The sequence below is a fragment of the Muscardinus avellanarius genome, assembly GCF_963383645.1.
Source record: "Muscardinus avellanarius genome assembly, chromosome: 12".
In the NCBI taxonomy this organism is placed as follows: domain Eukaryota; kingdom Metazoa; phylum Chordata; class Mammalia; order Rodentia; family Gliridae; genus Muscardinus; species Muscardinus avellanarius.
The window spans coordinates 60,268,941-60,294,697 of NC_137798.1; the positions used below are offsets into that span (position 1 = coordinate 60,268,941).

At 39.8% G+C, this 25,757-nt stretch overlaps 2 protein-coding genes across 2 annotated transcripts; both read left to right on the forward strand.

Moving 5' to 3' along the window:
- Positions 1-1,561: 1,561 nt before the first annotated feature.
- SOCS4 (suppressor of cytokine signaling 4) lies at positions 1,562-2,884 on the forward strand (the record flags this gene model as incomplete). Its single annotated transcript, XM_080707896.1, has 1 exon — positions 1,562-2,884. The coding sequence occupies one exon, from the start codon at positions 1,562-1,564 to the stop codon at positions 2,882-2,884; it is 1,323 nt and encodes a 440-aa protein (XP_080564022.1).
- A 7,016-nt stretch (positions 2,885-9,900) lies between these two features.
- MAPK1IP1L (mitogen-activated protein kinase 1 interacting protein 1 like) lies at positions 9,901-24,944 on the forward strand (the record flags this gene model as incomplete). The annotated part of the gene is made up of 4 exons (XM_080707152.1): positions 9,901-9,917; positions 18,562-18,583; positions 20,091-20,795; positions 24,894-24,944. Exons 2-4 carry the CDS (start codon positions 18,566-18,568, stop codon positions 24,942-24,944), a joined length of 774 nt encoding a protein of 257 aa, XP_080563278.1. The 5' UTR covers positions 9,901-9,917; positions 18,562-18,565.
- Positions 24,945-25,757: the final 813 nt, after the last annotated feature.

Consider the following 25,757-nt stretch of genomic DNA (forward strand, 5'->3'; position numbering starts at 1 on the left):
AGTTCAAAGCCAAGCTCTACAATCTAGTGAGAATTTCTGCAACCTAGCAAGACCCTGTCACACTTGTAATCCCAGTACTTGAGAGGCTGAGCCAGGAGGATCACAGGTTCATTGCCAGCCTCAGCAATCTGTGAGGCCCTCTGCAACTTAGACCCTGTTTCAAAATAAAGAATAAAATATAGTTCTGGGGGTGTGGTTCGGAGGTAGAATGACCCTGGGTTCCATCCCTAGTACCCCCCCACACACACACAAACAATTTAAAATAATAAAGAGGCTGGGGTTATGACTCAGCGCTAGAATGCCCCTGAGTTCACCCCCAGTCTCCCCCCCCCCAAAATAGAAAAGAATACAAGTCCACTTCCATATTTTCCAAAAAAACTACATTGACTGATAGTGAGGTTGACCAGTTATTGAAATGAGTTGACAAAACTGCACTGAGCATGCTTATATGACATTTCTACTGTTCATTGTTTAATAAGTTCTTATAGCTTTTTAACTTTAAATTGTTCCTGTTCTAATCATGAGGAATGGAAATGATTAGAAGGAAGTGAAGGAACAATATAGCGTAGTAGTTCTCGAACACAGTTTTGAGTTCATAGATTTATACTATCTGTTACAAAGAATTCACTGGTCTGTTGTAAAACTTAAAAAGATGAAGAGAAGCTAGGCATGGTGGTGTACGCTTGTAATCCCACTACTTAGGAGGCTGAGCCAGAAGGATCACAGATTTGAGGATAGCCTCAGCAAGTAGTGAGACTCCAATCAACCTAATGAGACCTTGTTTAAAAATTAAAAATAAAAAATAGGGCTGGGGGTGTAGCTTGAAGGTAGAATGCCCCTGGGTTCAACCCCCCCAGTACCACACATCAAAAAAAAAAAAAAGAAAAAGATAAAAAGAGATGGGTGTAGCATATCCTTCAAGATTAGAAATTGATCACATTCAAACATATATTATGGCCTAGAAAGGAGGCTTGGCCTTTTCTGATACACATTGAAAATTAGCTAAGAGAAAGGTCCTAAGTGTAGCACCACAGAAATACTCCTGATTGACAGAGTGATTTATATAAGTGAGAACAAAACATCTTGGGACTGCCTTCTAATACATCCAGCTTACTTGCTCTCCCTTCCTTTCTCTTCCCTTCCCTTCCTCTCTCTCCCTTATTCCTCCCTCCCTTAAGCCAGGGGCATTCTACCTCTGGGCTACACTCAGGTTCTATTTTATTTTTTGTTTTGAAATAGGGTCTCACTATGTTGCTGAGTCTTGCAATGTGGCTGAGAGTAGCCTCAAATCTCCTGTCTCGACCTCACATGTACTGGGATTCTAAGTGTGTATCACCATGCCTAGCTATCTCTTACTGTTTGTATGTACAAATTATGTTTTTTCATCTTAAGTTCAATTGGGGCTTAAGTTATAAACTAGTATAGAAAGTGGACAAGAAATGGCTAATGTTTTTTTTTTCCCCCCTTAGATTCATCCAGAAGGTGCCCAGAAGGAATTTGCTATCTGAAAAACTGAAAGAGCAGTATTTATAACACTGGAATTTGTGGATAATTTTCTAAAATGGCAGAAAGTAGTGAAAATAAAAGTAAAAATGTAGATGTAAGGCCTAAAACTAGTCGGAGTAGAAGTGCTGACCGAAAGGATGGTTACGTGTGGAGTGGAAAGAAGTTATCTTGGTCCAAAAAGAGTGAGAGTTGTTCAGATGCTGAAATAGTGGATGCTGTAGAGAAAACTGAAATTCCTTTAAGAACCCAAGAAAGGAAGCACAGCTGTTCATCCATCGAGCTGGACTTAGATCATTCCTGTGGGCATAGATTTTTAGGCCGATCACTTAAACAGAAACTACAAGATGCTGTGGGGCAGTGTTTCCCAATAAGGAATTGTAGTAGTCGACACTCTTCAGGGATTCCATCTAAAAGAAAAATTCACATCAGTGAACTCATGTTAGATAAGTGTCCTTTCCCGCCTCGATCAGATTTAGCTTTTAGATGGCATTTTATTAAACGACATACTGCACCTCTCACTCCCAAGTCAGATGAATGGATAAGCACAGACTTGTCACAGAGTGAATTGAGGGATGGTCAACTAAAACAAAGAAGGAACACAGAAGATGTAAGCTGTGTGTCACATACCAGTGTGCAGCCCCGTGTCATAACTACCAATAGTGCTTCCTGTAGAGGTGGACCCATGACTGGCTCTGTGATGAACCTGGTTTCAAATAACAGTATAGAAGATAGCGATATGGATTCAGATGATGAAATTATAACACTTTGCACAAGTTCCAGAAAGAGAAACAAACCTAAATGGGAAATGGATGATGAAACCATACAGTTGGAAACACCTCCTAAGTACCACACCCAGATTGATTATGTCCACTGTCTTGTACCAGACCTCCTTCAGATCAATAACAACCCGTGCTATTGGGGAGTTATGGATAAATATGCAGCTGAAGCTCTACTAGAAGGAAAACCAGAAGGTACCTTTTTACTCCGAGACTCAGCCCAGGAAGACTATTTATTCTCTGTTAGTTTTAGACGCTATAGTCGTTCTCTTCATGCTAGAATCGAACAGTGGAATCACAACTTTAGCTTTGATGCACATGATCCTTGTGTCTTCCATTCTCCTGATATTACTGGACTCCTGGAACATTATAAGGACCCAAGCGCCTGTATGTTCTTTGAACCACTTTTATCCACTCCTTTAATTCGGACTTTCCCTTTTTCCCTGCAGCATATTTGCAGAACAGTTATTTGTAATTGTACAACTTATGATGGCATCGATGCCCTTCCTATTCCTTCTTCTATGAAATTATATTTGAAGGAATATCATTATAAATCAAAAGTTAGAGTACTCAGGATTGATGCACCGGAACAGCAATGCTAGGTTTAAAGGGGCAGGAACATGGGCATAATTACATAAAGATTTTCATTTAGTTTTTTTTTTAATTATGCCTCTTTCGATTTTTCTACAAAGGCATTTGGAATCCAAAATAAACCTGCCTCAAATTTACTTCCAATCAGTTGATTTTTCTTATGCTGCACTAACTGTTTAAGGTTACATACAAGAAGTTAATAGATATTTTTAACCAACTGTTTAGTTTTTGGTTTTACTATGTAGATTTGTGTACTCAAATATTTCTTTCCTTAATTTATATATGTTTCAGTCATATTTGAAATTTGGCAGGTATTGAAGATACATTTGAAGTCTGTATTTTTCTTTAAAAAAAAAAACCCTTACGTTCTTTCTTACATGTAAAATATTTTGCTAAGCTATACCATCAGTGTTCTTATACATGAAATAGTTTCCCCCATCCTCTTTTCATTAAGTTTTTAAATTCTTCAGTAAAGATGACTTGTGATTCATTCATACTAATGTAATTGACTTTTGTAATTTACTAATAGGGTGTCAAAGGTAACAAAATGGTTTAAAGTAAATTTTTATGTGTTTTTATTTTAAATATTAACTATGAAACAGGATTACTATATTATGATGTGGTCAGTGAGCATCATATGAGAACATGACATTCTAGAGGTACACTTAACCTACACAATGGCAAGGTCTTTCCACCTAAAAGAGTTAACCATCTTAAAACAAATTTTGTTCCTTTCTCAATGGAGACTCTAAAAATAATGATAACGCTATTTGTAGCTAGTAGTTGTTAAAGCAACTAAAGTTTTCTCTGTATTTAACTGTTACATCTACTTAGCCCCTTTATAGAAACTCTGAGCCTGTTACTTTTTATAAACAGCCAGATTTCCACTGGTAGCCAAAGAGTATCTAAGTAGTTTTTCAGTATTTTAAATTGAACTTGAATAAAGATTCATAAAATAAGCATAGAAATCAGTATTCAGGAAGCTTAATATTGTTTTCGATCTTTAAGTTTCATGTGATTATTTCTATCTTCAGAATTAACATGTCCTCAATGTGGCTTCATAAAAAGTGAAAGCATTTTAACAGCTATATGGCTTATATCATAAACTATAGAGCAAAAATATATCAAATATACTATCTCAAGGGCAGCATTTTCAGAAACTACCATTAATTCAACGTAACTAATAATGATAAATGGAATATTACCCTCTTTTTTCACCCAAGTAATCTGATTAAAAAATCTAGACAGAAGCTGGGCATGGTGTTGCACGCGTTTAATCCCAGCATTTGGGAGTCTGAGACAAGAGGATTGTGGTTCGTGGACAGCCTCAGCTACTACTTAGTGAGTCCCTTTGCAACTCAGTGAGAACCTGTTTCAAAATAAAGACTAAAAAATAGGCCTGGAAGTATAGTTCGGAGGTAGAATGCCCATGGGTTTCATCCTCAGTACTGCAAAAATAAAGACCTATAAAAATACACAAATAAATCTAGACAGATACACCTGTTTTTCTTCTGGTGAACTGCTCCTTTTTTATGAATCAGCATTTTCAATATTATGGTAATTGATTTTTTGATGCAAGTTTGCCCACATTAGGAAACTTGCTTCTGTCTGGATTGAAAAACTTTGACTCCTAAATTTCCAAGTTAGAAGAAATATTTCTTAATTATTGTTGCTTTTATGTTGAAATAGCATTTCACTATCTCGCAGTTCGGCTGATAACAAAAGGTGGCATTTTTAAATAATAGCTTTAAAGTAAAATGTTAGCATTTACAAAATAAACCAGAAAAATCTGTTGCCATTAACTTCTGGCATTTTTTTCTCAGTGGCCTCAAGGTTGTCTTGGTCATCACTCTACTAGCAGTGATGAGGCTCTTGCAAAGGTAGAAAAGTCTGAACTACCTCATCTTCATCGTGGCACTTTTGTAGATCACTGAGAAGCTTATTAACCAATATAACACTTTCTAAATACACATCCTATATGAAAGAAAATAGTGTGGTTAGACTCTATTCATGGTTATAGTTTTTTATCAGAATTTGATAAGACTTTCTGTTTCTGTGAAACAATTATTTGAAATATTTTTCTTTTAAAAATAACTTTTTTATCAGTACAGAAAAACTTAAGTGATGACTAGCTTACCAATATTCTGTTAAAGGGTAGTTTTATAAAAAAAAAAAAGAAATATAATTATGTTGTCTTTTATAGTAAAATTAGTGTTTATATGAAAGTCAATATCTAAATAGCATTTCATAATATTCAGACTGATTGCTTGTGATATATTTTCTCTGGCTTTTTTATTTTTATTTTTTTCAATTTCAAGGTATTAACAGCTGTTAACATTTTAAAATACTGCCATATTTGTACCCTTGAAGTATCTGCTAAATGAGAAGAGAGTGACAGCTCACTCTGAGATTTGTATTTTTCTTTGGTATTTGCTACAAGGAAAAGAAATGTGGAAAGTAGAAATTTGATGTGTGAAGGGAATTGTCTATCATGAAGGGAAAAGAAGACTAATAGTTTTTTAAAAACATATCTATTGGACTGTGTAACTAAAGAGTAAATTTGAGCCAGGAGTGGAGATTGAGGCAGGAAGAATGCAAATTCAAGGGCAGCCTGAGAAATTAGGAGACTCGGTGGTAGAAGGCTTTCTTATGCTTGAAGTGCTGGGTTTAATCCCCAGTATTAAAAAGCAAATTGTACTACTACTTATAATAAAATGAATTAATCTTGAGAAGAAAAATGTGAGGAGAAACAAAATTTCTATGTGGGTATATTTATATCTCTCAGTTGAATATTGAGATCATTTGAAAAGTATAAATTACAGAGTTGAGAAAGCAATTCAGCATGGTGGAAATATGTAGAGCTGACTGGTGAGAGGATGGAGCTAAAAAGAAACAAGATAAAATATTAAAATTAAGAATTTAAGCATTACCTCAGGGAAAAGCCTTGACAGTGAAAGGGAACTACTTAATCGTTAATAGCTAGTCTGGACTAGACACTTAACTGCGCTTTGGGAACCTCCTGTGTGAATCAGATGGAAAAAAAACCTTCCCTATTTTTCTCAGACACTTTTAAAGATAAGCCCTGCCCTCTTTTTTTTAAAACCTGAAACATCGTGATTCATACTGTAATTCCTGAAATATGCTGAATGGATTTTTTTAGGTTCCTTGAGCATTTTTGTATGAAGAATTGTATGTAACCATGCCATTCACCTAAATAATTCATAGAGGGAATGGTTTAATTTAAAGGAAGACCTAATAGGAAGATTAAAGGAAGCTTTTAGCCTGTGGCTAGATTTTATTGATTTGGTGATCAAACCTGTGCTCTTTCCTGAATTTCAGCTAATGGCCAACTGTGGTCAAAGAATGGCTTTCCGTTAAAGTTTTCACTTCTTATAAATAATATAAAGAATGTCTTAGTGATAAAAATCCTTTAAAAGTAGAACAAATACGGCAAATAGGACTCATCATTATACAAATTACATTTCTTTTCATAAGAATAAGCAATCTTTTATCATTTATTCATGAACTAAAGCCATTAAGAAGATAAATTGAGTTATCAACTTCCTGTCTCTGAAGTCTGGATCATTTTATAGATCCATGAATTAGAGTACTTCCTTCCTGTGAAACAAAAACCTTGAGACCTAACTCTTACTTTTTACTAAAAATGTTTCTTATGTACCAGGTGTAGTGTTCCACACCTTTAATCCCAGTACTTGGGAGCTGAGACAGAATTAGAGGTTCCAGGCTAGCCTCAGCAACTTAGTGAAACACTAGCCAAAAAATGAAAAGGGCTGGAATGCTCCTGAGTTTAAGCCCTAGTACCAAATAAGTTTCATATCATTTTTAGCTAACATTAGAATCTAATAAACAGCTGATACATTGATTTTGGTAGAGCAAATTTCACAGGAAAAAAGTAGATTTAATTACAAGATACTCCAGGAGGCAACATAATATATTTAAATGTGAAATAGCATATGAAAAGTTAGTTTAATACCCAAATGAACGAAAGAGTAAGTCAAAGAGTTTAAGTTTTTGTTTCAACTCTGGGGGTAAAAATTCCATTTAGTTTTAACAGTTTCATATTCATTTTTTTCTAAGGAAAGAATAGAAAGCACAAAATATTTTTTATTACTGACCTACTGCAAATCAGCAGTGCTAAAGATTATAGTTGGTCTGTACCATTCTAATACACTTAGACATTAAACACAAAATGAAGATAACTTTAGATTGGCTTGTAAGCAGATATGTAGACTAAGGCTATATTCCAATGGAAAGAGATTTAGAGCACATGAATCTTCTCACAAAGCAAAAGTCTATTTTAAATTTACTTTGTAATTTTGAATAGATTGTTCAATCCTGTATCTTCCTTGGCCTTCATTTCCTATAAAACTTAATAAGACTTGTCCCTTCCTGAAGGCTAATCCTTTGGAAGAGGTGATCCTTGGAGCGTACTTGAAAATAATGCTGTACACCCTTAAAAGTAGTAACGTGATGATAGATAGCCCCTTAGCGGACCACGGTCACTTCTTGTAGTCTGTAATAGGCTTTCTTGGCTTAGTCGGACAGTAGCAAACAACAGTACAATTTGAATTTATAGTTTAGACTCAGCAATTAGATGTACAGTTTCAATTTCCTCCTGCCCTTCATAAGGTCTATGTAAAATTGATGTTTGCCGAATTTGTTTTAAAGGTTGATTCCATTTGAGGGAAATAATCATTTTTGCCATGGATATAATCAAATCTAAGCTTCAGACCTGAGTGCCATGGTATAAAACTTAAGGAAGTTTACTCAGTTTATGCTGACTGCTAGAAATTGGACAAATTCGGAATAAACCAAGTATGAACGATATATACTTGAATATACAGAGTTTATGGAAAAACTTCACAAAGCTGTTCTTGTCAATCAAAATTACATGATTCACTCTTTGCCCCAAGGAAGTAAACTGTTTCCACTCTTATTTCTAGTATTGATGTTTAATGTTTTTTCTTGGATGTGTTTACTTTGATCCGAATAAATTTTCACTTCTTAATTAAATCTTCATATATGAATTTTGAAGTCTTTGTGTTTTGTTTTAAAAATATGTCCTTACCTCAGAGAAATTGAAAGATTGATATACTTATACACCTACTTCTAATACACAGTTTGTTTTTGTGTAAGTTTGGATCTTCCATAAGCAGAAACAAGATGTAATTATGTGCAAGACTTATTTGGGGTGAAATACTTGCGAAGGCTAAAGGGAAAGGGAACCAGAGAAGGTGGGGACCAAGTCATACACATTGCAGGTCTGACCCCCTGAAAGGCTGAAAAGAAGTGGTAGTTGGACAGCTGCCAAGCGAAGACTGCTGCAGACAACCCACATGGGACGGGAGTGTAGTGGCCAGTTGCAAGCAAGGAAAAGCTGGAAACCATCACTTTGCAGGGCCGCAATTAAGGTAAGGTGAGTGAAGCACTCCACTTGGGCGCAAAATTTCAGTAAATGTATTGGACGGGAACCGAACCCCAGGAGTACTCTGCCTCTGAGCAACAACCCCAGCTCTTTTTATTTTGAAACAGGGTCGGGCTAAATTATTGGGGCTGGCCTCAAACCTGTAATCCTGTCTCAGCCTCCCAAGTACTAGGATTACAGGTATGCATCACTATGCCTAATAAGATAATATTTTGATCAAATATTCTAAAAGAACTGGTGCCAAAAAACAACTGAAATGATAGCCGAGTTTTAAAACATGACCAGACCATTTACTGATTTTCTGTTGCTTCAGGCTTCAATATGACCACAAGGCACTACTAATTCACTGCCTCCCTTGAGGGTAGGGTAGATCCTCCTTTCAGTGGTGTAATTTCCCATATACCTGAGCCTTCATCTGAAAATAGGACTTCGGGTCTTGTGTATTAGGATTTATTGGGGCTTTTTCAATGAAAATTATGTATACCGTGGAGATGAGCTACTGGGGGTGATGGGGAGTAGACAGGATCAGGTTCATAGTCAAATGGCTACCCAGTAGTCCACGAAGAGCTTGCACAAAGAATGTAAGGATATTGCATGTTTTCAGTTGTACATATAAAAACATGTATATGATCCTGGTACAGTGACGCACACCTGTAATTGCTAAAGTTGAGAAAGGATCGCAGGTTCGCAGCCAGCCTCAGCAAGGCCCTCTGCAACTATGAGACCCTGTTTCCAAATAAAAAATTAGTAGGGCTGGGAGTGTAGCTCAGAAGTATCGCCTCAGGGTTCAATTTCCAGTACCACCAAAAAAAAATTCTGTGTACACACCACTAAATAATTATCATGACATCTTCATTACTAACTAGCAAGTTCCTTGAGAGTAGGTAATTTTATTCAAAAACGAGCATTTGAGGCGGTCGCGGTGGCACACACCTGTAATCCCAGCACTGGATTTTTGGTAGTACTGGGGGTAGAACCCAGGGGCTTTTCTACCTCTGAGCTATACTCCCAGACCTATCTTATACTTTATTTGGAAACAGGGTCTCACTAAGTTGCTGAGAGCCTCATTAGTAGGTGAGGCTGGCTTTGAATCTGTGCGATCCTGCTGTCTCAGCCTCTCAAGCGCGGGAATTACAAGCGTGCGCCCCCACGCCTGCTTCTTACACCGATCTTTTGGATCTCCTTAATTTTGGCCTGGGGATCTAGGTCCAGCCAGTGTCCACCCACCAACCCGCTTGGAGGTCGGTCTCCAAAACTCCACTGAGCATGGGGAATCTAGACTCTGCGCTCTAGCCAAGCAGTCAGCTATTTCCGCCGGGCCGGCGTCCCTCTGAGCCCTGGGGATAGGGAAACCCCGAGGCTCTCGGGCCGCCCACCCGGGGCGCGCCAGGGGCCGTGCCTGCGGAGCCCGGCAGGGGGCGCGCGCGGCCGGGGGAGGGCCTCGCGGAGGGGCGGGGCGCCCGGCGCTTCCTGTTCCGGCGCTGGGAGGAGCCGCGCCGCGGCCGCCGCCGTCAGTCCGGCCGCGCTCGTGCTCAGCGCCCACTTCCTGCCGCCCCGTCGCCGCTGCCGCGCCCTGCTGCGGGCTCGCTTCCTGCCAGGTGAGGCCGCTTCGGCGCTCGCTCGCGCGGCGCGGAGGCCCGGGGAGAGGAGGCTGCGAGGCTGGGGCGCGGCGGGCGGCCTGGAGTCGCCTCCCGCGCTCGGGCCCCGCGCCGCCGGCCAGGCCTGCGCGGCCGCCCCGGGCCCGGGAGGCGTCGTGAGGCCCCGCGGGGGCCCGCCGCCCCTCCCCCACCGCAGCCCGCCCGCCGGGCCGGGGCGCTGGAGGGCCCGGCCGCCTTTGTTCGCCCGGCCCTGAGGGCTGCGGGCCTCGCGCCTCTTAGCCCCGACCCCACCGCCCCCTCCCCATTCAGCAGTTCCTAACAGAAAGGGGAAGAAGGACCCGAATCGATCTCAGGAGAGTCTCCGGGTTTAAGGCAGTCCGCCGTGGGTAACCTCTGGCTCTCACTGGAGTTGTTCACGGATACGTAAAATGACTCTCCGTGCCCAACCGCGAGGAGTGCCAAGTTCTGTAACACTCTTCTTAGGATTTAGAAGCGCGTTACGCATGGTCACCTATCAATATCCCAGTCGTTCTCTTTAAAACCAAGAGTAGCACTTTTATTTTATGGTATTGGTGATGCTGGGGAATTGAATTGAGCGGCATTCTGCCTCCGAGTTACACGCCCGGCCCTGTTTGTTTATTTTATATATTTTTGCTTTCATACTGTGTCTCTAGGTTGCTGAGGCTGTCTTCGAACCTCTGATCCTCCTGTCTCCGCTTTACAAGTACTGGGATTATAAATGTGGGTATCATGCCCGACTTTAGTAGCGTTTTTAATAGATAGTGGTTTTAATATTGAGATAATCAAATCAGACTTTGATCAAACCAGATTTTGGTCCAGATTGGACCGAAAAAGAAAACTACAACCACCATACTACTAGAAAAATACTTGTACACCTGGTGGTTGTAAAGTCCTATTTTGAAACCAAACCCTTATTACAGGCATAGCCTTCATAAGTTTTTGTAAGTTTTTTGTTCAGTAGTGCTCTTTAGACAGAAGAGATTTTTCTTGTTACCGATGTCTCTCAGCTCCCTATGCAAAACTGATTTGCTAAAAACTTTTGAGTTGATTTGCTTATTTTATTCTTTTTCTCTTTCGTGGAGGAATTGGTAATGTCAATTCCCAGTCTGCTTGAAATCCTAGGGGCCAGTATATTTTGGAATTCAGAAATCTTTGCATTTTTTATTTTAGATAGGCAGTATGCTCTGCAGAAGAGAGATAATGTCCACAGTAGATTCAGAGTCAGAACTCCCCAATCTAGCATTAATATATATTCAGGGACTGGAGCTACATGTAGCTTGGGAGCAGAGTACCAGCCTGGCATCCACAAATCCCCTAGATTCCTTTACCAGAAGCACATTAAAAGAAAAAAAGAGAAAGGAAAGAGTAATAGGTGTGAATATTCATTTTAACTGGGAGTGAATAGAAGCTATAAGTAGCTTTAAATGAGATATTACTACCAAATAAGATTTGTGCCAAATTTGGGAAAGTCGCCTTAAAATGTTTCTGGATTAAAACTGCAGGTTAAGGGTTATGCACCTGAAGTAGTAAGTGTAAAAGCTAACAGTTGAGTTTTTGCTCTATGCCAGGCAGTAACTAAGATACTGGTTTATATATATAATTTTTACAGCAAATCTATGAGGTGGGTATTATTCTTATATGTCTTTACCTTTAAGATTTGGCCAGAGTCCTGCAAGGTAACGAAGAGCTTCAGTGTTATCTAGACAATCTACACTTTATTTTATGCTATCTGTACATATACAAAGGAAGATAAGAGAATTTGATATTTCTTGCCAACTCACTATTCTAAGCATAAATTTATGTGTTTCATCCATTAGAGTCCCATTTAATCTCCTACGTGTGTTACTGGGCCATTATCTCTATATATTTTTTTTAATTTTATTATTATATTTTTGGTGGTGCTGGGTCCTGGAAACCCTTCTACATCCGGGCTACACTCACAGACCTATTTTCATACTTTTTTTTATTTGGAAACAGGGTCTCTTAAGCCAGCGTGTCTGGCTTCGAACCTGCGCGATCCTCCTGTCTCCAAAGGCAGGGATTACAAGCGTTCGGCACCACGCCCGGCTGGGCCATACTATATTGATGAAACAGATGAAGCTGATTCATGTTAGCTGACTGTTAAATGAAATGATTCAAACTCATCTCTTGGATCTCTCTGCTAAAACTTTTTTTTTGTGGGGTGGGGGGCGGGATACTTAGGATTGACCAAGGGGCATAGCTCTGCACTATACCCCCAGCCCTATTTGATTTTTCATTTTGAAACAAAGTCTCAGTAAGTTGTGGAGACATCACTGAGTTACTGCAGTTGGCATCAAACCTGTGATCTCTCAGCCTTCCTAGTACTGGGATTACAAGCATGTGCCACCATGCCTGGCTTCATATCACATTCTTTTATTACTGTATTCCAGCCAATCTCAAATGCTTAAGCTTCCTCACAAATCCTCTAGCATCTCTACAAACTTTTATACAAGTTCTCTTAACCCTAGAGCCCATCCTACTACAACTTTCTACTCCTTTATTTCTTTCTATACTACAGAAACACCACTTCTGAAGAATATCCATACCATACTACAAATTTCCTCAAGTCCCAATAGTGCCAGACACATATGTTCCAATAAGTATCTGAATAAATGTATAAGTTATTACTGGAAATTTTATTTTTTTTATGTAGTACTGGGGGTGGAACCCAGGGGCATTCTACCTCGATGCTATGCCCCCAGAACTACTTTTTATTCTTTATTTTTGAAATAGGGTCTCACTAAGTAGCTGAAGCTGGCCTTGAACCTGGGATCCTCTTGTCTTAGCCTCCCAAGTACTGAGATTATAAGGCTGTGTCACCACACCCAGCTCTCCCTCCCCTAATACTATAATCCCAGTACTTGGGAGGTAGAGACCAGAAGATTACAGGTTCAAGAACAACATACACTAATTTAGCAAGATTTAATCCCAGGTACTGGAGATTGAATCCCAAGGTATTCCTCCAAGCTATACCTAGCCTTATTTTTTATTCCTTATATTGAAGCAGGGTCTTATATATTGAAGCAGGGTCTTAGTAAGTTGCAGAGGGCCTCACCAAGTACCTGAAGCTACCATGCTTGAGGTACCAAACATGTGCTACCACTCCCACTTTCCATCCAGTTTCTTTTTTTTTTCTTCTTCTTTCTTTTTTTGCAGTGCTAAGGATGAAACCCAGGGGCCTTCTACCTCTGGGCTATACTCTTAGACCTATTTTATATTTTATTTGGAAACAGGGTCTCACTAAGTTGCTGAAAGCCTCACTAAGTAGCTGAGGCTGGCTTTGAACCTATGAAATCCTCCTGTCTCCATCCAGTTTCTTTAAAAGTTACTCAAAAAGGCTAGGCATGGTGGCGCACACTTGCAATCCCCACACTTGAGAGGCAGAGACAGGAGGACCGCGCAGGTTCGAAGCCAGCCGCTCTGGCTTAAGAGACCCTGTTTCCAAATAAGGATAAAAAAAGGTCTGGGAGTGTAGCCTGGAGGTAGAAGGGTTTCCAGGAACCCCAATACCACCAAAAAAAAAGTTACTCAATATAAATATGGAGCAGATGTGGTGGCGCATGCCTGTAATCCCAGTACTTGGAAAGGCTGAGAAGGGAGGATTGCAGGTTTTGAGGCCAGCTTCATCAATTTCAATTTAGCAAGTAAGTTTGTTTCAAATTTTAAAAGGGGGTAGCTGGAGGTGTGGCATAGAGGTAGAATGCTCTGGATTCTATCCCCAATGTCAAAAGAATAAAAGATTGATGTCCAGTTTTTATAACTGTATAGTCTTAATACTACCTATCATCCCATCGTAACTTGGTTGTCCTTTGAATTCTTGTCACTTGTCACAAGTAATTCAGTGAAGCTCAGGGGTGTGTGTGTGTGTGTGTAAGAGGGAGAGAGACAGATAGACAGACACACATACATACATAGAGCACTCCCAACCCTTACTGGTTTTTATTTTGAAACAGGGTTTTGCTAAATTAGTGCATGTTGGCATTGAACCTGTAATCTTCCTGTCTCCCCCTCCCAAGTACCAGGATTATAGGTGTGCACCACCAAGCCTTTTTTTTTTTAGCTTCTTAGATTAAATTATGTCCCAGAACACAAATTATAATGCTTCCAGTTAACATGAACACTGCTTATTCTAAGGATAGAGAGCAGGTCAATTTACTAAGGCAGAGACAGAGTAGGAAGTAACCTGTTTTTTAATTTTTGAGACAAGATAAATGACTACGTTTGAGACTAGGTGGATGAGACTCTCACTACTTGCTTAGGCTGTCCTCCAATCTATAGTCCTCCAGTCTCAGCCTCCCAAATGCTGAGATTACAGGTGAGCACCACTACTCCCTGCTAGGGCTTCATGATTTCATCATGAAATTCTATCACTTTCTCTTTCTTCCACGGTTGATGCATAACTTAAATTTTTTTTTAAACCAGAGTTGTGAATCAGTTTATGAGTTTGTGGGATAATTTGCATTTTGTGAAATTCTGTAGCTAGTTAGTTATTTTATATGTTTTTCGGAAACTAAGAGGAAAAGAGTAATTCTGAAAACTATGAAACTGAATGGGGTCAATTTGCTCGGTTTTCTGCTCCATAAATTAATGTGAACATTCATACAGACCATTTTATGTTTCAAACTATGTTTTGTGTCATAACATTTTTTCAGAAAGGCTCACCCTATTTAAAATTATGTCAGAGCAGGGTGCGGCCGCGCACGCTTGTAATCCCTGCGCTTGGGAGGCCGAGACAGGAGGATCACACAGGTTCAAAGCCGGCCTCACTGGCTTAAGAGACCCTGTTTCCAAAAAAATATGTGTGTGTGAGTGTGTGTGTGTCTGGGAGTGTAGCCCGTAGGTAAAAGGGTTTCCAGGAGCCCCAGTGTCACCAAAAAAAAAAACACATGTCAGCTGGGCGTGGTGGCTCACACTTGTAATCCTTGCGCTTGGGAGGCTGAGACAGGAGGATCGCACAGGTTCAAAGCCAACCTCAGCTACTTAGTGAGGCTCTCAGCAACTTAGTGAGACCCTGTTTCCAAATAAAATATAAAATAGGTCTGGAAGTATAGCCTGGAGGTAGAAAGCCCCTAGGTTCCACCCCCAGTACCACCAAAAAATTAAATAAATAAAAACATGTCAATCTTTCATTGATAGGGTTTTTTTTTAAATTGTTATGTAATGTGATGTTTCAGCCTAGGCCTTAGAATGAATGGATATACATTCAAGATGTATTTTTTGTTTTGTTTTGTTTGTGGTATTGGGGATTGAACCCAGGGCATTCAACATCAGAGTTATGTGCCCAGACCTATTTTACTTTTATTTTGAAACAGGGTCTTGCTGAATTGATGAGTCTCACTGCTTGTTGAAGCTATATCCTCAAACTTGCCATCCTCCTATCTCAATCTCCCAAATACTGGGATTACAGGTGTGTACCACCATGCCCAGCTCAAGATGTGTTTCTTAATGTTTTGAATAAAAAACTAAAAGAGCTGGGAGTGGTGGTGAATGCTTGTAATTCCGGCATTTGGGAGGCTGAGACAGAGGAAGAATGCCGTTCGCAGGCAGCCACAGCTCCGTGTGATAATCAAATCATAAAAGTAAGACTTAAGAATGCAGAATAGCTTGGTATTAATGTCTGTTCATAATTAACTATTAATAGTAAAAGAACAACAGATTAACTCATTAGCCATTAAAAAGTCTTCTGAAAAAATTGACTTTATTTATTTATATATTTGGGGGGGGGGCAGTACCAGGGAAGGAACCCAGGGGCATTTTGCCTCCAAGCTATACTCCCAGTCCTTATTATATTTTTAGTCTTTTTATTTTTGAGACGGGGTCTCACTGAGTTGCAAAGGGCTTCACTAAGTAGCTGAGGCTGTCCGCTAACCACAGTCCTCTGGTCTCTGCCTCTCAAATGCTGGGAATACAAGCATGTGCCACCACACCTGGCAACTTTTTTATTCTTTAATAAATTTATATTTTTGTGGTGCTGGGGGTGGAACCTAGGGGCCTTTCTACCTCTGGGCTATACTTCTAGACCTATTTTATTCGGGAAAAGGGTCTAAGTTGCTGAGAGCCTCACTAAGTAGCTGAAGCTGGCTTCTAACCTGTCTCAGCCTCTTAAGTACTGGGATTACAAGTGTGCGCCACCACGCCCGGCAGAATTGACTTATTTAAAAACCAGTTTAAGCCGGGCGTGGTGGCGCAGGCTTGTTATCCCAGCATTCAGGAAGCGGGAGGCTGAGAACAGGATCATTGTTCCTAGACAGCCTCAGCTACTTAGGCCCTCTGCAACTCAGTGATAACCAGTTTCAAAATAAAGAATAAAAAATAGGGCAAGGAGTGTAGCTCAGTGGTCGAATGCCCGAGTTCCATCCCCAGAACTGCAAAAAAAAAACAAAAAAACCCCAGTATATAGTAACTTAGCAAGAAGACCCTTTTTCAAAATAAAAAGAGTTGTGGATACATATGAATGGTAGAACGCTCCTGGTTTAAATTCCCAATACTGTTTTTAAAAAATGAAGAAATCTAATAACATAGGCACAAACAAAATCTTATAATTTTTTTAAATTTAAAACTAAAGCCAGGCGTGGTGGCGCACGCTTGTAATCCCAGCATTCAAGAGGCTGAGACCTGGAGGATCATGATTCGCCGACAGCCTGAGCTACTTAGTGAGGCCCTCTGCAACTCAGTGAGACCCGGTTTCAAAATAAAGAATAAAAAATAGGGCAGGGGGTGTAGCTTGGAGGTCAAATACCCCTGGGTTTCATCCCCAGACCCACATAAAAAATAAAAAAATAAACTTAAAATTAAAAATGAGAATCATACTTAAAACATTAGAATCCAAGTGAGCTGGTACATGCTTCTAGCCCCGGTACTTGGTAGGCAGAAGGCAAGAGAACCACAAGTTCACTGGCAGCCTCAGCTATTTCGTGAGACCCTCTGCAATTTAAGTGAGACCCTGTTTCAAAATAAGAAACAAGTCTGGTAGTGTAGCTCAATCCCCACTTCCCCTAAATAAATAAGTAAGTAAGTAAATAAATTAGAATCATTTCCAGGAGAGTTGGGAACAGAATCACTGTTTCTATCAAAATTTTAAATTTCATAGTTTGTATTTGTATCTTACCTGATGTAAGAAGGGAGCCATAGATATTGGAAAGAGAAGACCTGGAAACCCTACCTAATCAAGTGAAAACCTTTAGATATCTTACAAAGTGATGGTGGTGGTGTGGAATGATGTACTACTAAGTAGCAAAATGATCAAAAGCATAAGGAGTTTGCTATCTTACTCTGTTAACTAGCAAAAGTAAGCCCAAAAAGTGTGATGGCGGGGGACTGATTGGAAAGTAAATATTCTGGAGTAATGCAAATGTTCTGCATCTAATTTGTGTGGTTACAGGGATACTTAATATTTGTCAGAGCTTGTTAAACTGAACACTGAAGATTTTCTCCCTTTTTTGGGGTGGGGGGTTACTGTTGATTTAACCTAGGGGCATTCTACCTCCAAGCTACACCTCCTGCCCTACCACACCTGGCTCAGGATCTTTCCATTTTATTGAATGGAAATTTATTGAGAATTCCATTTTAGTTATACTAGAAATTGATAGGGTTAGGGCGTATAACTCATTGGTAGAGCAACTTGCCTCAAGGCCCAGGATTCATTCCCCAGCATTGCAAAAAGTAAATAAATACTTGACTATTAGATTTTCAGGCGGGACATGGTGGCACACTCCTATAATCCTAGTACTTGGTAGGCTGAGAAGGAGGATCATAGGTTTGGGGCCAACCTTGGCAATTTAGCAAGACACTGTATCAAAATAAAATGATGATATAGCTCAAAGGTAAACTTTGGGTTCCGTCTTCAGTACAAAAAAAAAGAAAGAAAAATTCAGCCTTGCATTTAAAGAAATATAAGTTAAAACAAGATGCCAATTTTTAATCATGATTCGTAGCCAGGCATGGTGTCACATGTTTGGGAATCTGAGACAAGAGGTTTCCAGGTTCGAGGACAACCCCAGCAAGTAGCGAGACTGATCAACCTAGGAAGACCCAATTTCAAAATTAAAAAAAATAAAAAAATGGAACTGAGGATGTACAATGCCCCTGAGTTTAATCCTAAGTGCTACAAAAAAAAAATTTAGTTAAGTAAAACAACATGCTGGGTGTGGTGACATACATTTATTTGTAATCTCAGTAGTTGGGAGACTGAGACAGGAGGATCGCAGGTTCACAGCCAGGGCCTTGGGCACGCTTGAACTCAGGAGTTGGAGACCAGACTGGGTAACACGATGGTACTCAAGAGGTTTGTTTTTGTTTTTGTTTTTGTTTTTGTACTAGGGATTGATTCTATGGCCAATTATACTCCCAGCCCTTTTGAAATAGGGTCTCACTAAATAGCTGAGGCTGGCTGTGAACCTGCGATCCTCCTGTCTCAGCCTCCCAAAGTATTGGGAAGAAAGCATGTACCACCACACTTGAAGAAAAAATTTTCCTATAAAGAAAAACATGGCATAAATGACGAAGAGTTCACGTAAGCAAAAATAATGTATTTATAGGAAGTTCCTTTATATATATGAGAAACAGTGAACACTGATTTTTAAATTTTCTTTTCTTCCTTTAGGAAAATGTCTGATGAATTTTCGGTAAGTTGATATATTTTGATAAGGTTTTTGTCTCTTAATCTCTTAAGGAAACATGGTCCTAATTATAGGCCATCTAAATCTTAATAAAGATGTTCTTTGTGATGCTTGGGGTTTTTTTGTCATGTGATTTTGATAGGTAATTTGCTTTTATTTACATAGATATGCATATTTGAAAATTTATACAAAATTGTTTATGAATCCTTAAATGAAAATTTTTTGTTAAGAGCTGGGTGTGGTGATGCACACTTGTAATCACAATACTTGGAAAGCGGAGACAGGAGGATTGCAGCTACTTAGTGAGGCCTTCTGCAACTTAAAGAATAAAACATAGGGCTGGGGGTGTAGCTTGGAGGTAGAATGCCCCTGGGTTTCATCCCTAGTACTGCAAAAAAAAAAATGTTATATTTTTTGTTCTCTTTATCGTTATAGTAGTAGTAGTAATCCCAACATTTATTGAAAATTACATTATACTAGGTACTATGTTCAGTGCATCTTATTTAAGACTCAACCCTGAAACTGTTTCTGAAAATAAGAACCATCAGAGAGGGTATGTTACTTGTTTGAAGTAGTCAGGATTTTTTTTTTTTTTTTCTTTTTTTGTGGCACTAGGGATGGAACCCAGGGGAATTCTACCTCCAAGCTACACCTCCAACCTGATTTTATTTTGTTGTTTTGAAACAAGAGTCTCACTAAGTTTCTGGGGCTGGCCTTAAGTCTGTGCTCTTACTGTCTTAGCCCTACAAGTACTAGGATTATAAGTGTAGCTTAAAGTCAGGATTTAAATCCAGATTTTAGCTGGGCCTGGTGGCACACACTTAAAATCCCAGCATTTGGGAAGCTGAGAGAGGAGGATCCAGGTTCATGGACAGCCTCAGCTACTACTTTGGGAGGCCCTTTGCAACTCAGTGAGACCGTGTTTCAAAGTAAAGACTAAAAAATAGGGCTGGGGGTGTAGATCGGAAGTAGAATGCTTCTGGGTTCCATCCCCAGTACCGCAAAATCAATCCATCCATCCAGATCTTGACTGTAAATTCTACCCTCAATGACTGTACTATGTTACATTAATACAATACAAAAATGAAGCACACTATGATTAGTTAACATTTAGAGAAGTTGAGTTTTTGTGAAAAGTTTGCACTAAACTGTGGGGGGGGGCGGGAGGGAGGAGAGAGACTGACTGACTCCAGATTGAACCTAGGGGCATTGTACCTCCGAACTTCACTCCCAGCCCTATTTTTTATTCTTTATTTTGAAAAAGGGTCTCGCTAAGTTGCAGAGGCCTCACAAAGTTGATGAGGCTGGCCATGAACCTGTGATCCTCCAATCTCAGCCTCCCAAGTACTGAGATTACAAGTGTGCACCACCACGCCCATCTAGTAGAATAGCTTTTTAAGAAGCCATTGAGTTTATGATCCCAGGCTGTCATTTACTAATCCATATGAGTTTGTAATCGTGTTTGACTTGTTCCTGGATGAAATAGATAAAACATATCTATTTTGTATTCCAGTTGGCAGATGCACTGCCTGAACACTCCCCTGCCAAAACCTCTGCTGTGAGCAATACAAAACCTGGTCAAACTCCTCAAAGCTGGCCAGGTTCCAACCCATGGAATAACCCAAGTGCTCCACCTTCTGTGCCATCTGGACTCCCGCCAAATGCAGCATCCTCCACTGTGCCTTTTGGACCAGCTCCAGGAGGAATGTATCCCTCTGTGCCTCCCACCGGACCACCGCCAGGACCCCCAGCACCCTTTCCTCCTTCTGGACCATCATGCCACCCACCTGGTGGTCCATATCCTGCCCCATCTGTGCCAGGCCCTGGTCCCACAGGCCCATACGCTACACCAAATATGCCATTTCCAGAGCTACCTAGGCCATATGGTGCGCCCACAGATCCAGCTGCAGCTGGTCCTTTAGGTCCATGGGGGTCCATGTCTTCTGGACCGTGGGCACCAGGAATGGGAGGGCAATATCCTACTCCCAGTACGCCATATCCATCTCCAGGGCCATATCCCACTCCTCCTCCTCAAGCACCAGGGACAGCACCACCTGTTCCGTGGGGCACTGTGCCACCAGGAGCCTGGGGACCTCCTGCACCATATCCTGCCCCTGCAGGATCGTATCCCACGCCTGGACTCTATCCTACTCCCAATAACCCTTTTCAAGTGCCTTCTGGACCTTCTGGTGCTCCGCAGATGCCTGGTGGCCCCCGTGTGAGTATTTACCTTGTTATTTCACACTTATAACAGTTACATAGACACAACTGAAGAGTTGTTTCTCCTCACTTCTGGGTGGAACATTAGAGAGCTTTAAAGCTCTTGTAATCATTGCGCTTGTAATCATTGCGCTTGGGAGGCTGAGACAGGAGGATCGCACAGGTTCGAAGCCAGCCTCGGCTATTTAATGAGGCTCTCAGCAACTTAGTGAGACCCTGTTTCCAAATTAAGTATTTTTAAAAACGGTCTGGGGTATAACCTGGAGGTGGAGAAGCCCCTGGGTTCCACCCACAGTACCACAAAAAAAAAAAAAAAAACTTTGAAAAAACTTAAAAGGTTGTGCACATAGAAAATGAGTTAATTTGAAAACTTTAGGTACAACATTTAAAAGGATGAGAGAAAAAGTATTCTTAGCACTAAAATTCCCCAAGGATATCCAGAGAGTTCATAATACAGTGAACAGTGTTCCCATACTATCCTTAGAAAAACACTCTGTCAAGTACTTCCATTGTGGTATTTTGTTGATGTTTTGCCTTTTTTTTTTTTTTTTTTTTGGTAGTTCTGGGGATAGAACTCAGGGACTTTCAACCTCCAGGCTACACTCCTAAACCTATTTTGTATTTTTTTTTGTGTGTGTGGTGCATGCATGTGTGTGTGCCCTGCGTGCATGTCACTGGGGATTGAACCCAGGGGCAGCCTATCTCTGAGGAGCTACACCTCCAGACCTGTTTTTGGTTTTTTGGTTTTCTTTTTTTAGTACTGGGGATGGAACCCAGGGGCATTCTACCTCCAAGCTACATCCCAGCCCTATTTTTTAGTCTTTTTATCTTTCAAACTGAGTTGTGAAGGCCTTCACTAAATAACTGAGACTGTGCGAACCGGGATCCTCCAGTCTTAGCCTTCCTAATGCTGGGATTACAAGTGTGTGTCACCATGTTCAGTTTTTTTCTCTATTTTGAAACAGGGTGTCACTGAGTTGCTGTGATCCTATTTCAGCCTCCCAAATACTGGGATTACAAGCATGGGCCACCTTACCCGGCTTCAGTTGTTTTAAAGTATCACACAAAAGCCTAGTTCCATAAAAGCAATCTCTGCCTGTCTGGCATAATACAGAGGTAGATTTTTAGAGAATCTAAGACAGTGAATATGTAATAAACATTGCCCATTTTTCAGACAAGTCCTCTTGTTTTTTTGTTTTGTTTTGTTGCACTGGGAATTGGACCCAGGCCACCCCCAGCCCTATTTTTATTTTTATTTTGAAACAGGGTCTCACTAGGTTGATGAGAGTTTCACTACTTGCTGAGGCTGTTCTGGAACCTTCTATCCTCCTGTCTCAGTCTCGCATGTACTGGGATTACAAGCATGTGCCATGATACCCTGCTTCTTGGTGTTTCTCAGCCAAAGTTTTGTTTGATTTTTAGCAGCACTGAGCTCACAGCTGTACCAGTATTATTGTCTGACATTTACATATAGTGCTTTATGCTTTACTGTCAGCCAAACTGGAAAAGGGCTGGCATTTCATGGAGGATCCTTTCTTGGGTATATGACTGAAAAGAAAAGTACTCTCCTTTTCCTACCATGAGATGAGCCAGAGTGTGTCCAGAATCAGGATTTTCCTTGGGAGTAGGTATGTGTTAACTCTTAACACACAAAATAACTGATTAGACTTCATTAGTATAAATTCTTACTATATATAATTCACTATTTTTTTTTTCCTACGTGTATTCCAAAGTAAGTTAGACGACTTGCTATTTGGATTTTATTAGGCAATAAATTTTAAGCCTCAACAAAGTAACTTTTTTTTTTTTTTTTTTTTTTTTTTTTTTGTGCTACTCGGGGGTGAAACCCCAGGGACTTTTCTACCTCCGGGCTATACTCCAGGCCTATTTTATACTTTTTTTTAGAAATAGGGTCTCACTAAGTTGCTGAGAGCCTCAATGAGTTGCTGAGGCTGGCTTTGAACCTGTGTGATCCTCCTGTGTCAGCCTCCCAAGCGCAGGGATTACAGGCGTGTGCCACCACGCCCAGCTAGTAAACTCCATTTTAAAAATCTAGAAGTTGAGCTGGGCTTGGTGGCACACACTTGTAATCCCAGTACTTGGAAGGCAGGAGGATCTCATGTTCAAAGCCAGCCTTGGCAAGTTATCAAGGCTCTCAGAAACCTAGTGCGACCCTGTTTCTGATAAGATGTAAAATTGAGCTGGGGATGTAGCTTGGCGGTAGAATGCTCCTGAGTTCAATTCTTAGTACCAAAAAAAATCTAGAAGTTGACTTTCTCACTTTTCTATTGCAGTCTTACCATTAAGTTAACAGTGGATGAAGAGATGGTGCTTTGCTTTTGAAGTACACGCATGCACATGAATGCATATATAAAATCGCTGGTCTCACTGTTGGAGGACATTCATGAAAGAACAACTCTTGCACCTCTCAAAGAAGATAACCTGCCTCTTACTTGGATGTATAGTGCATCAAATGGATGTAATCGATAAAAATATAGAAATCAGATGTCATAGTATTTGGTTTTTATGAAAAATTATGATTAGATTAAATAGTTCTTTGATGCAGTTTGCTTAAATTGTGAAACTACACACTTAAAACCTAAGATGATGTTTTTGTTAAAATATTTTGCAATGAACTTGCAGATTCTAAATATTTTTATATAATCACTTTTCCCCTCTAAATAACTTCAAAAACAATCACCTTATAATCTAAACAAATGATGTCTCTCCATTTTGAGCTGCTCTGTAGGAAAAACCTGATCCTTTTATGGTTTTATTTTGGTTGTATATATTTTTTAAACTATTTTCAGGTGTTGTTTATTAGCCAGGCAGTGTTCATTCTTATTCTCAGGCTTTTAGTGAAAACTTCTGACTTATTTTTGCCATATGATCATGCAGCACTAAAATCAGCCATTTATGAAGACTAATTTTATTTTGCAATGCTGGGATCTAACCCAGAACCTCACACATGCTAGGCAAGCAACCTACCATAAAGCTACACCCATAGTCCTAACTTTTTTCTTTTTAGTCCATGCAAACACATATGTAAATTATAATCTTAGAAAACTAATGATCTTTTTGTATTGCTTTAGAGTAGGTTGTGAGGTATATGTACTGCTTTGGGAAGAGCTCAAGAAAAGAAATTTTTTGTTTTGTATCTCAAACTAGATAACCCCTAGAAATTGCTTCATTGCAGCAAGTAGTTTTCATCTCCACAAAACCTGAGGCAAATCTTCTCCCAGCTTATTCCCTGTAGTCCTCACCCCTCAGTTCTTTGAAGGAGCACATCTCTTGATTATTCCCTTACACTGAAAACTGGCACACTTTAGGAGTTTGTTGTCAGAACATGTAACAGTTATTTCAAGAACCTTCAGTCAAAGGGGCATGACTTTTCTCTTTGTACAAGTGTGAGTCAAAATCTGTCTTTCAGAGTCTGGTTAAGCTATGCCTTGTCTCCTACATTTCTTGAATCTGTAAAGTATTTATGGCTAACAGTTTAGTTCTGTAGATGCGGACAGGCAAATAGTGGAATTGAGTACCATCTTTGAAAAAGTTACTCCCTAACACTGAAAATAATGAATTGTAGCTCTCTGCAACTGAGTTGAAAGCAGTGTGACAGTTGCTAAAATATTGAGTATTATGTGTAACTGCCAGAATAGCCTTGTTGGCTTTTTGGCTTCTTGCCTTTAAATTAGAGTCTTAGATTTGGGTAAACCTGATGTTATTTATCAAATAACATTTTGAAATTTTGAATGCATCCATTGAGTTACTAAAATGTGAATTTCTCAGACTAATATAGGAAAGGTTTATGCTAGAGCTCTGTTTTTGCTTTGAAATAAAATAGTGTATCTCTCCTATAATTAAAATGTCAAGAATGTCCAATGCTGCCAATTTAATGATTTAATATTAAGCTACCTCTTTTTTTAGAATAAGATGAACCTTTGAGAGGAACATTCAACATTTAAGCCCCCCTTATTTTAAGTAAATACTAGATTCAAGCTTTCGAGATTGACAAAAATAGAAACTACTTTGTTATTTTCAGACTTGAAAGTCAACATCTCTTAACAGTGGCAGAAGTGGTCTTTTTTTCTTTCAGTTCTTCGTAAGGACAGTTGGTCGCTATTTACAGTACAGCTCTACAGAATAGCCTGCAATCTACAAACTATGTAACCTTAGATATCATAGTCTATATTATCAGTCACTGTTAGGATGTCAGTTAACTGGAAAAATAAGATAGGAAAATAAGATGACAGCAAAGATACCTCTCTATGGTTATTTTGGCTGTCCTACATTGGGATAAGTTAGCTCCAATTTCAGATACAATATGTAACACAAGAGAGAATATAATTCAACTAAAAAAGAGTAGCAAGTGTGAGAATCTGTAATCATGGAGTCCAGTTATTACAGGAAAAAGTAACTTTTACTAAAGGATTTTAAGGACCATGGACCAAAGATTGGAGCTTATTCCCCAAAATACATAACTTTGCTAGTAACCATTACTGCCCAATATACTCTAATGATACTACCATTTCACCCCTTTGCTTGGTACTTACATCTTTGTAGAGCATCGTTTCTCTAGTTGCCCAAGGGTCAGGGTGAAAATGTTCCAATTTTTATGGGTACTCTAGGTTAAAAAAAAATTTTTTTTTGAGGATTTAAAGAAGTTTATTAAAAGGATAGAAATACAGAAAATAATTATAGCTCCATGCCAGAGTGCCATGGAGGGAGGGTGGTACGAGCCAATTCACCACCTCCCCAAAAAGTATTTTTAAAGCTAGGCCATGATACGCCTATTATCCTAGTACTTAGTAGGCTGAAACAGGAGCATTCCAAGTCAAGGCCAGTGGTTGCTAGCTTAGACCCCATTTCAAAAGATAAAAATAAAATAGGGCTGGGAGTATAACTCAGAACACTCCTGGTCTGATCTTCAGTACCAAATTTTGTGTGTGTACAAAAGTAG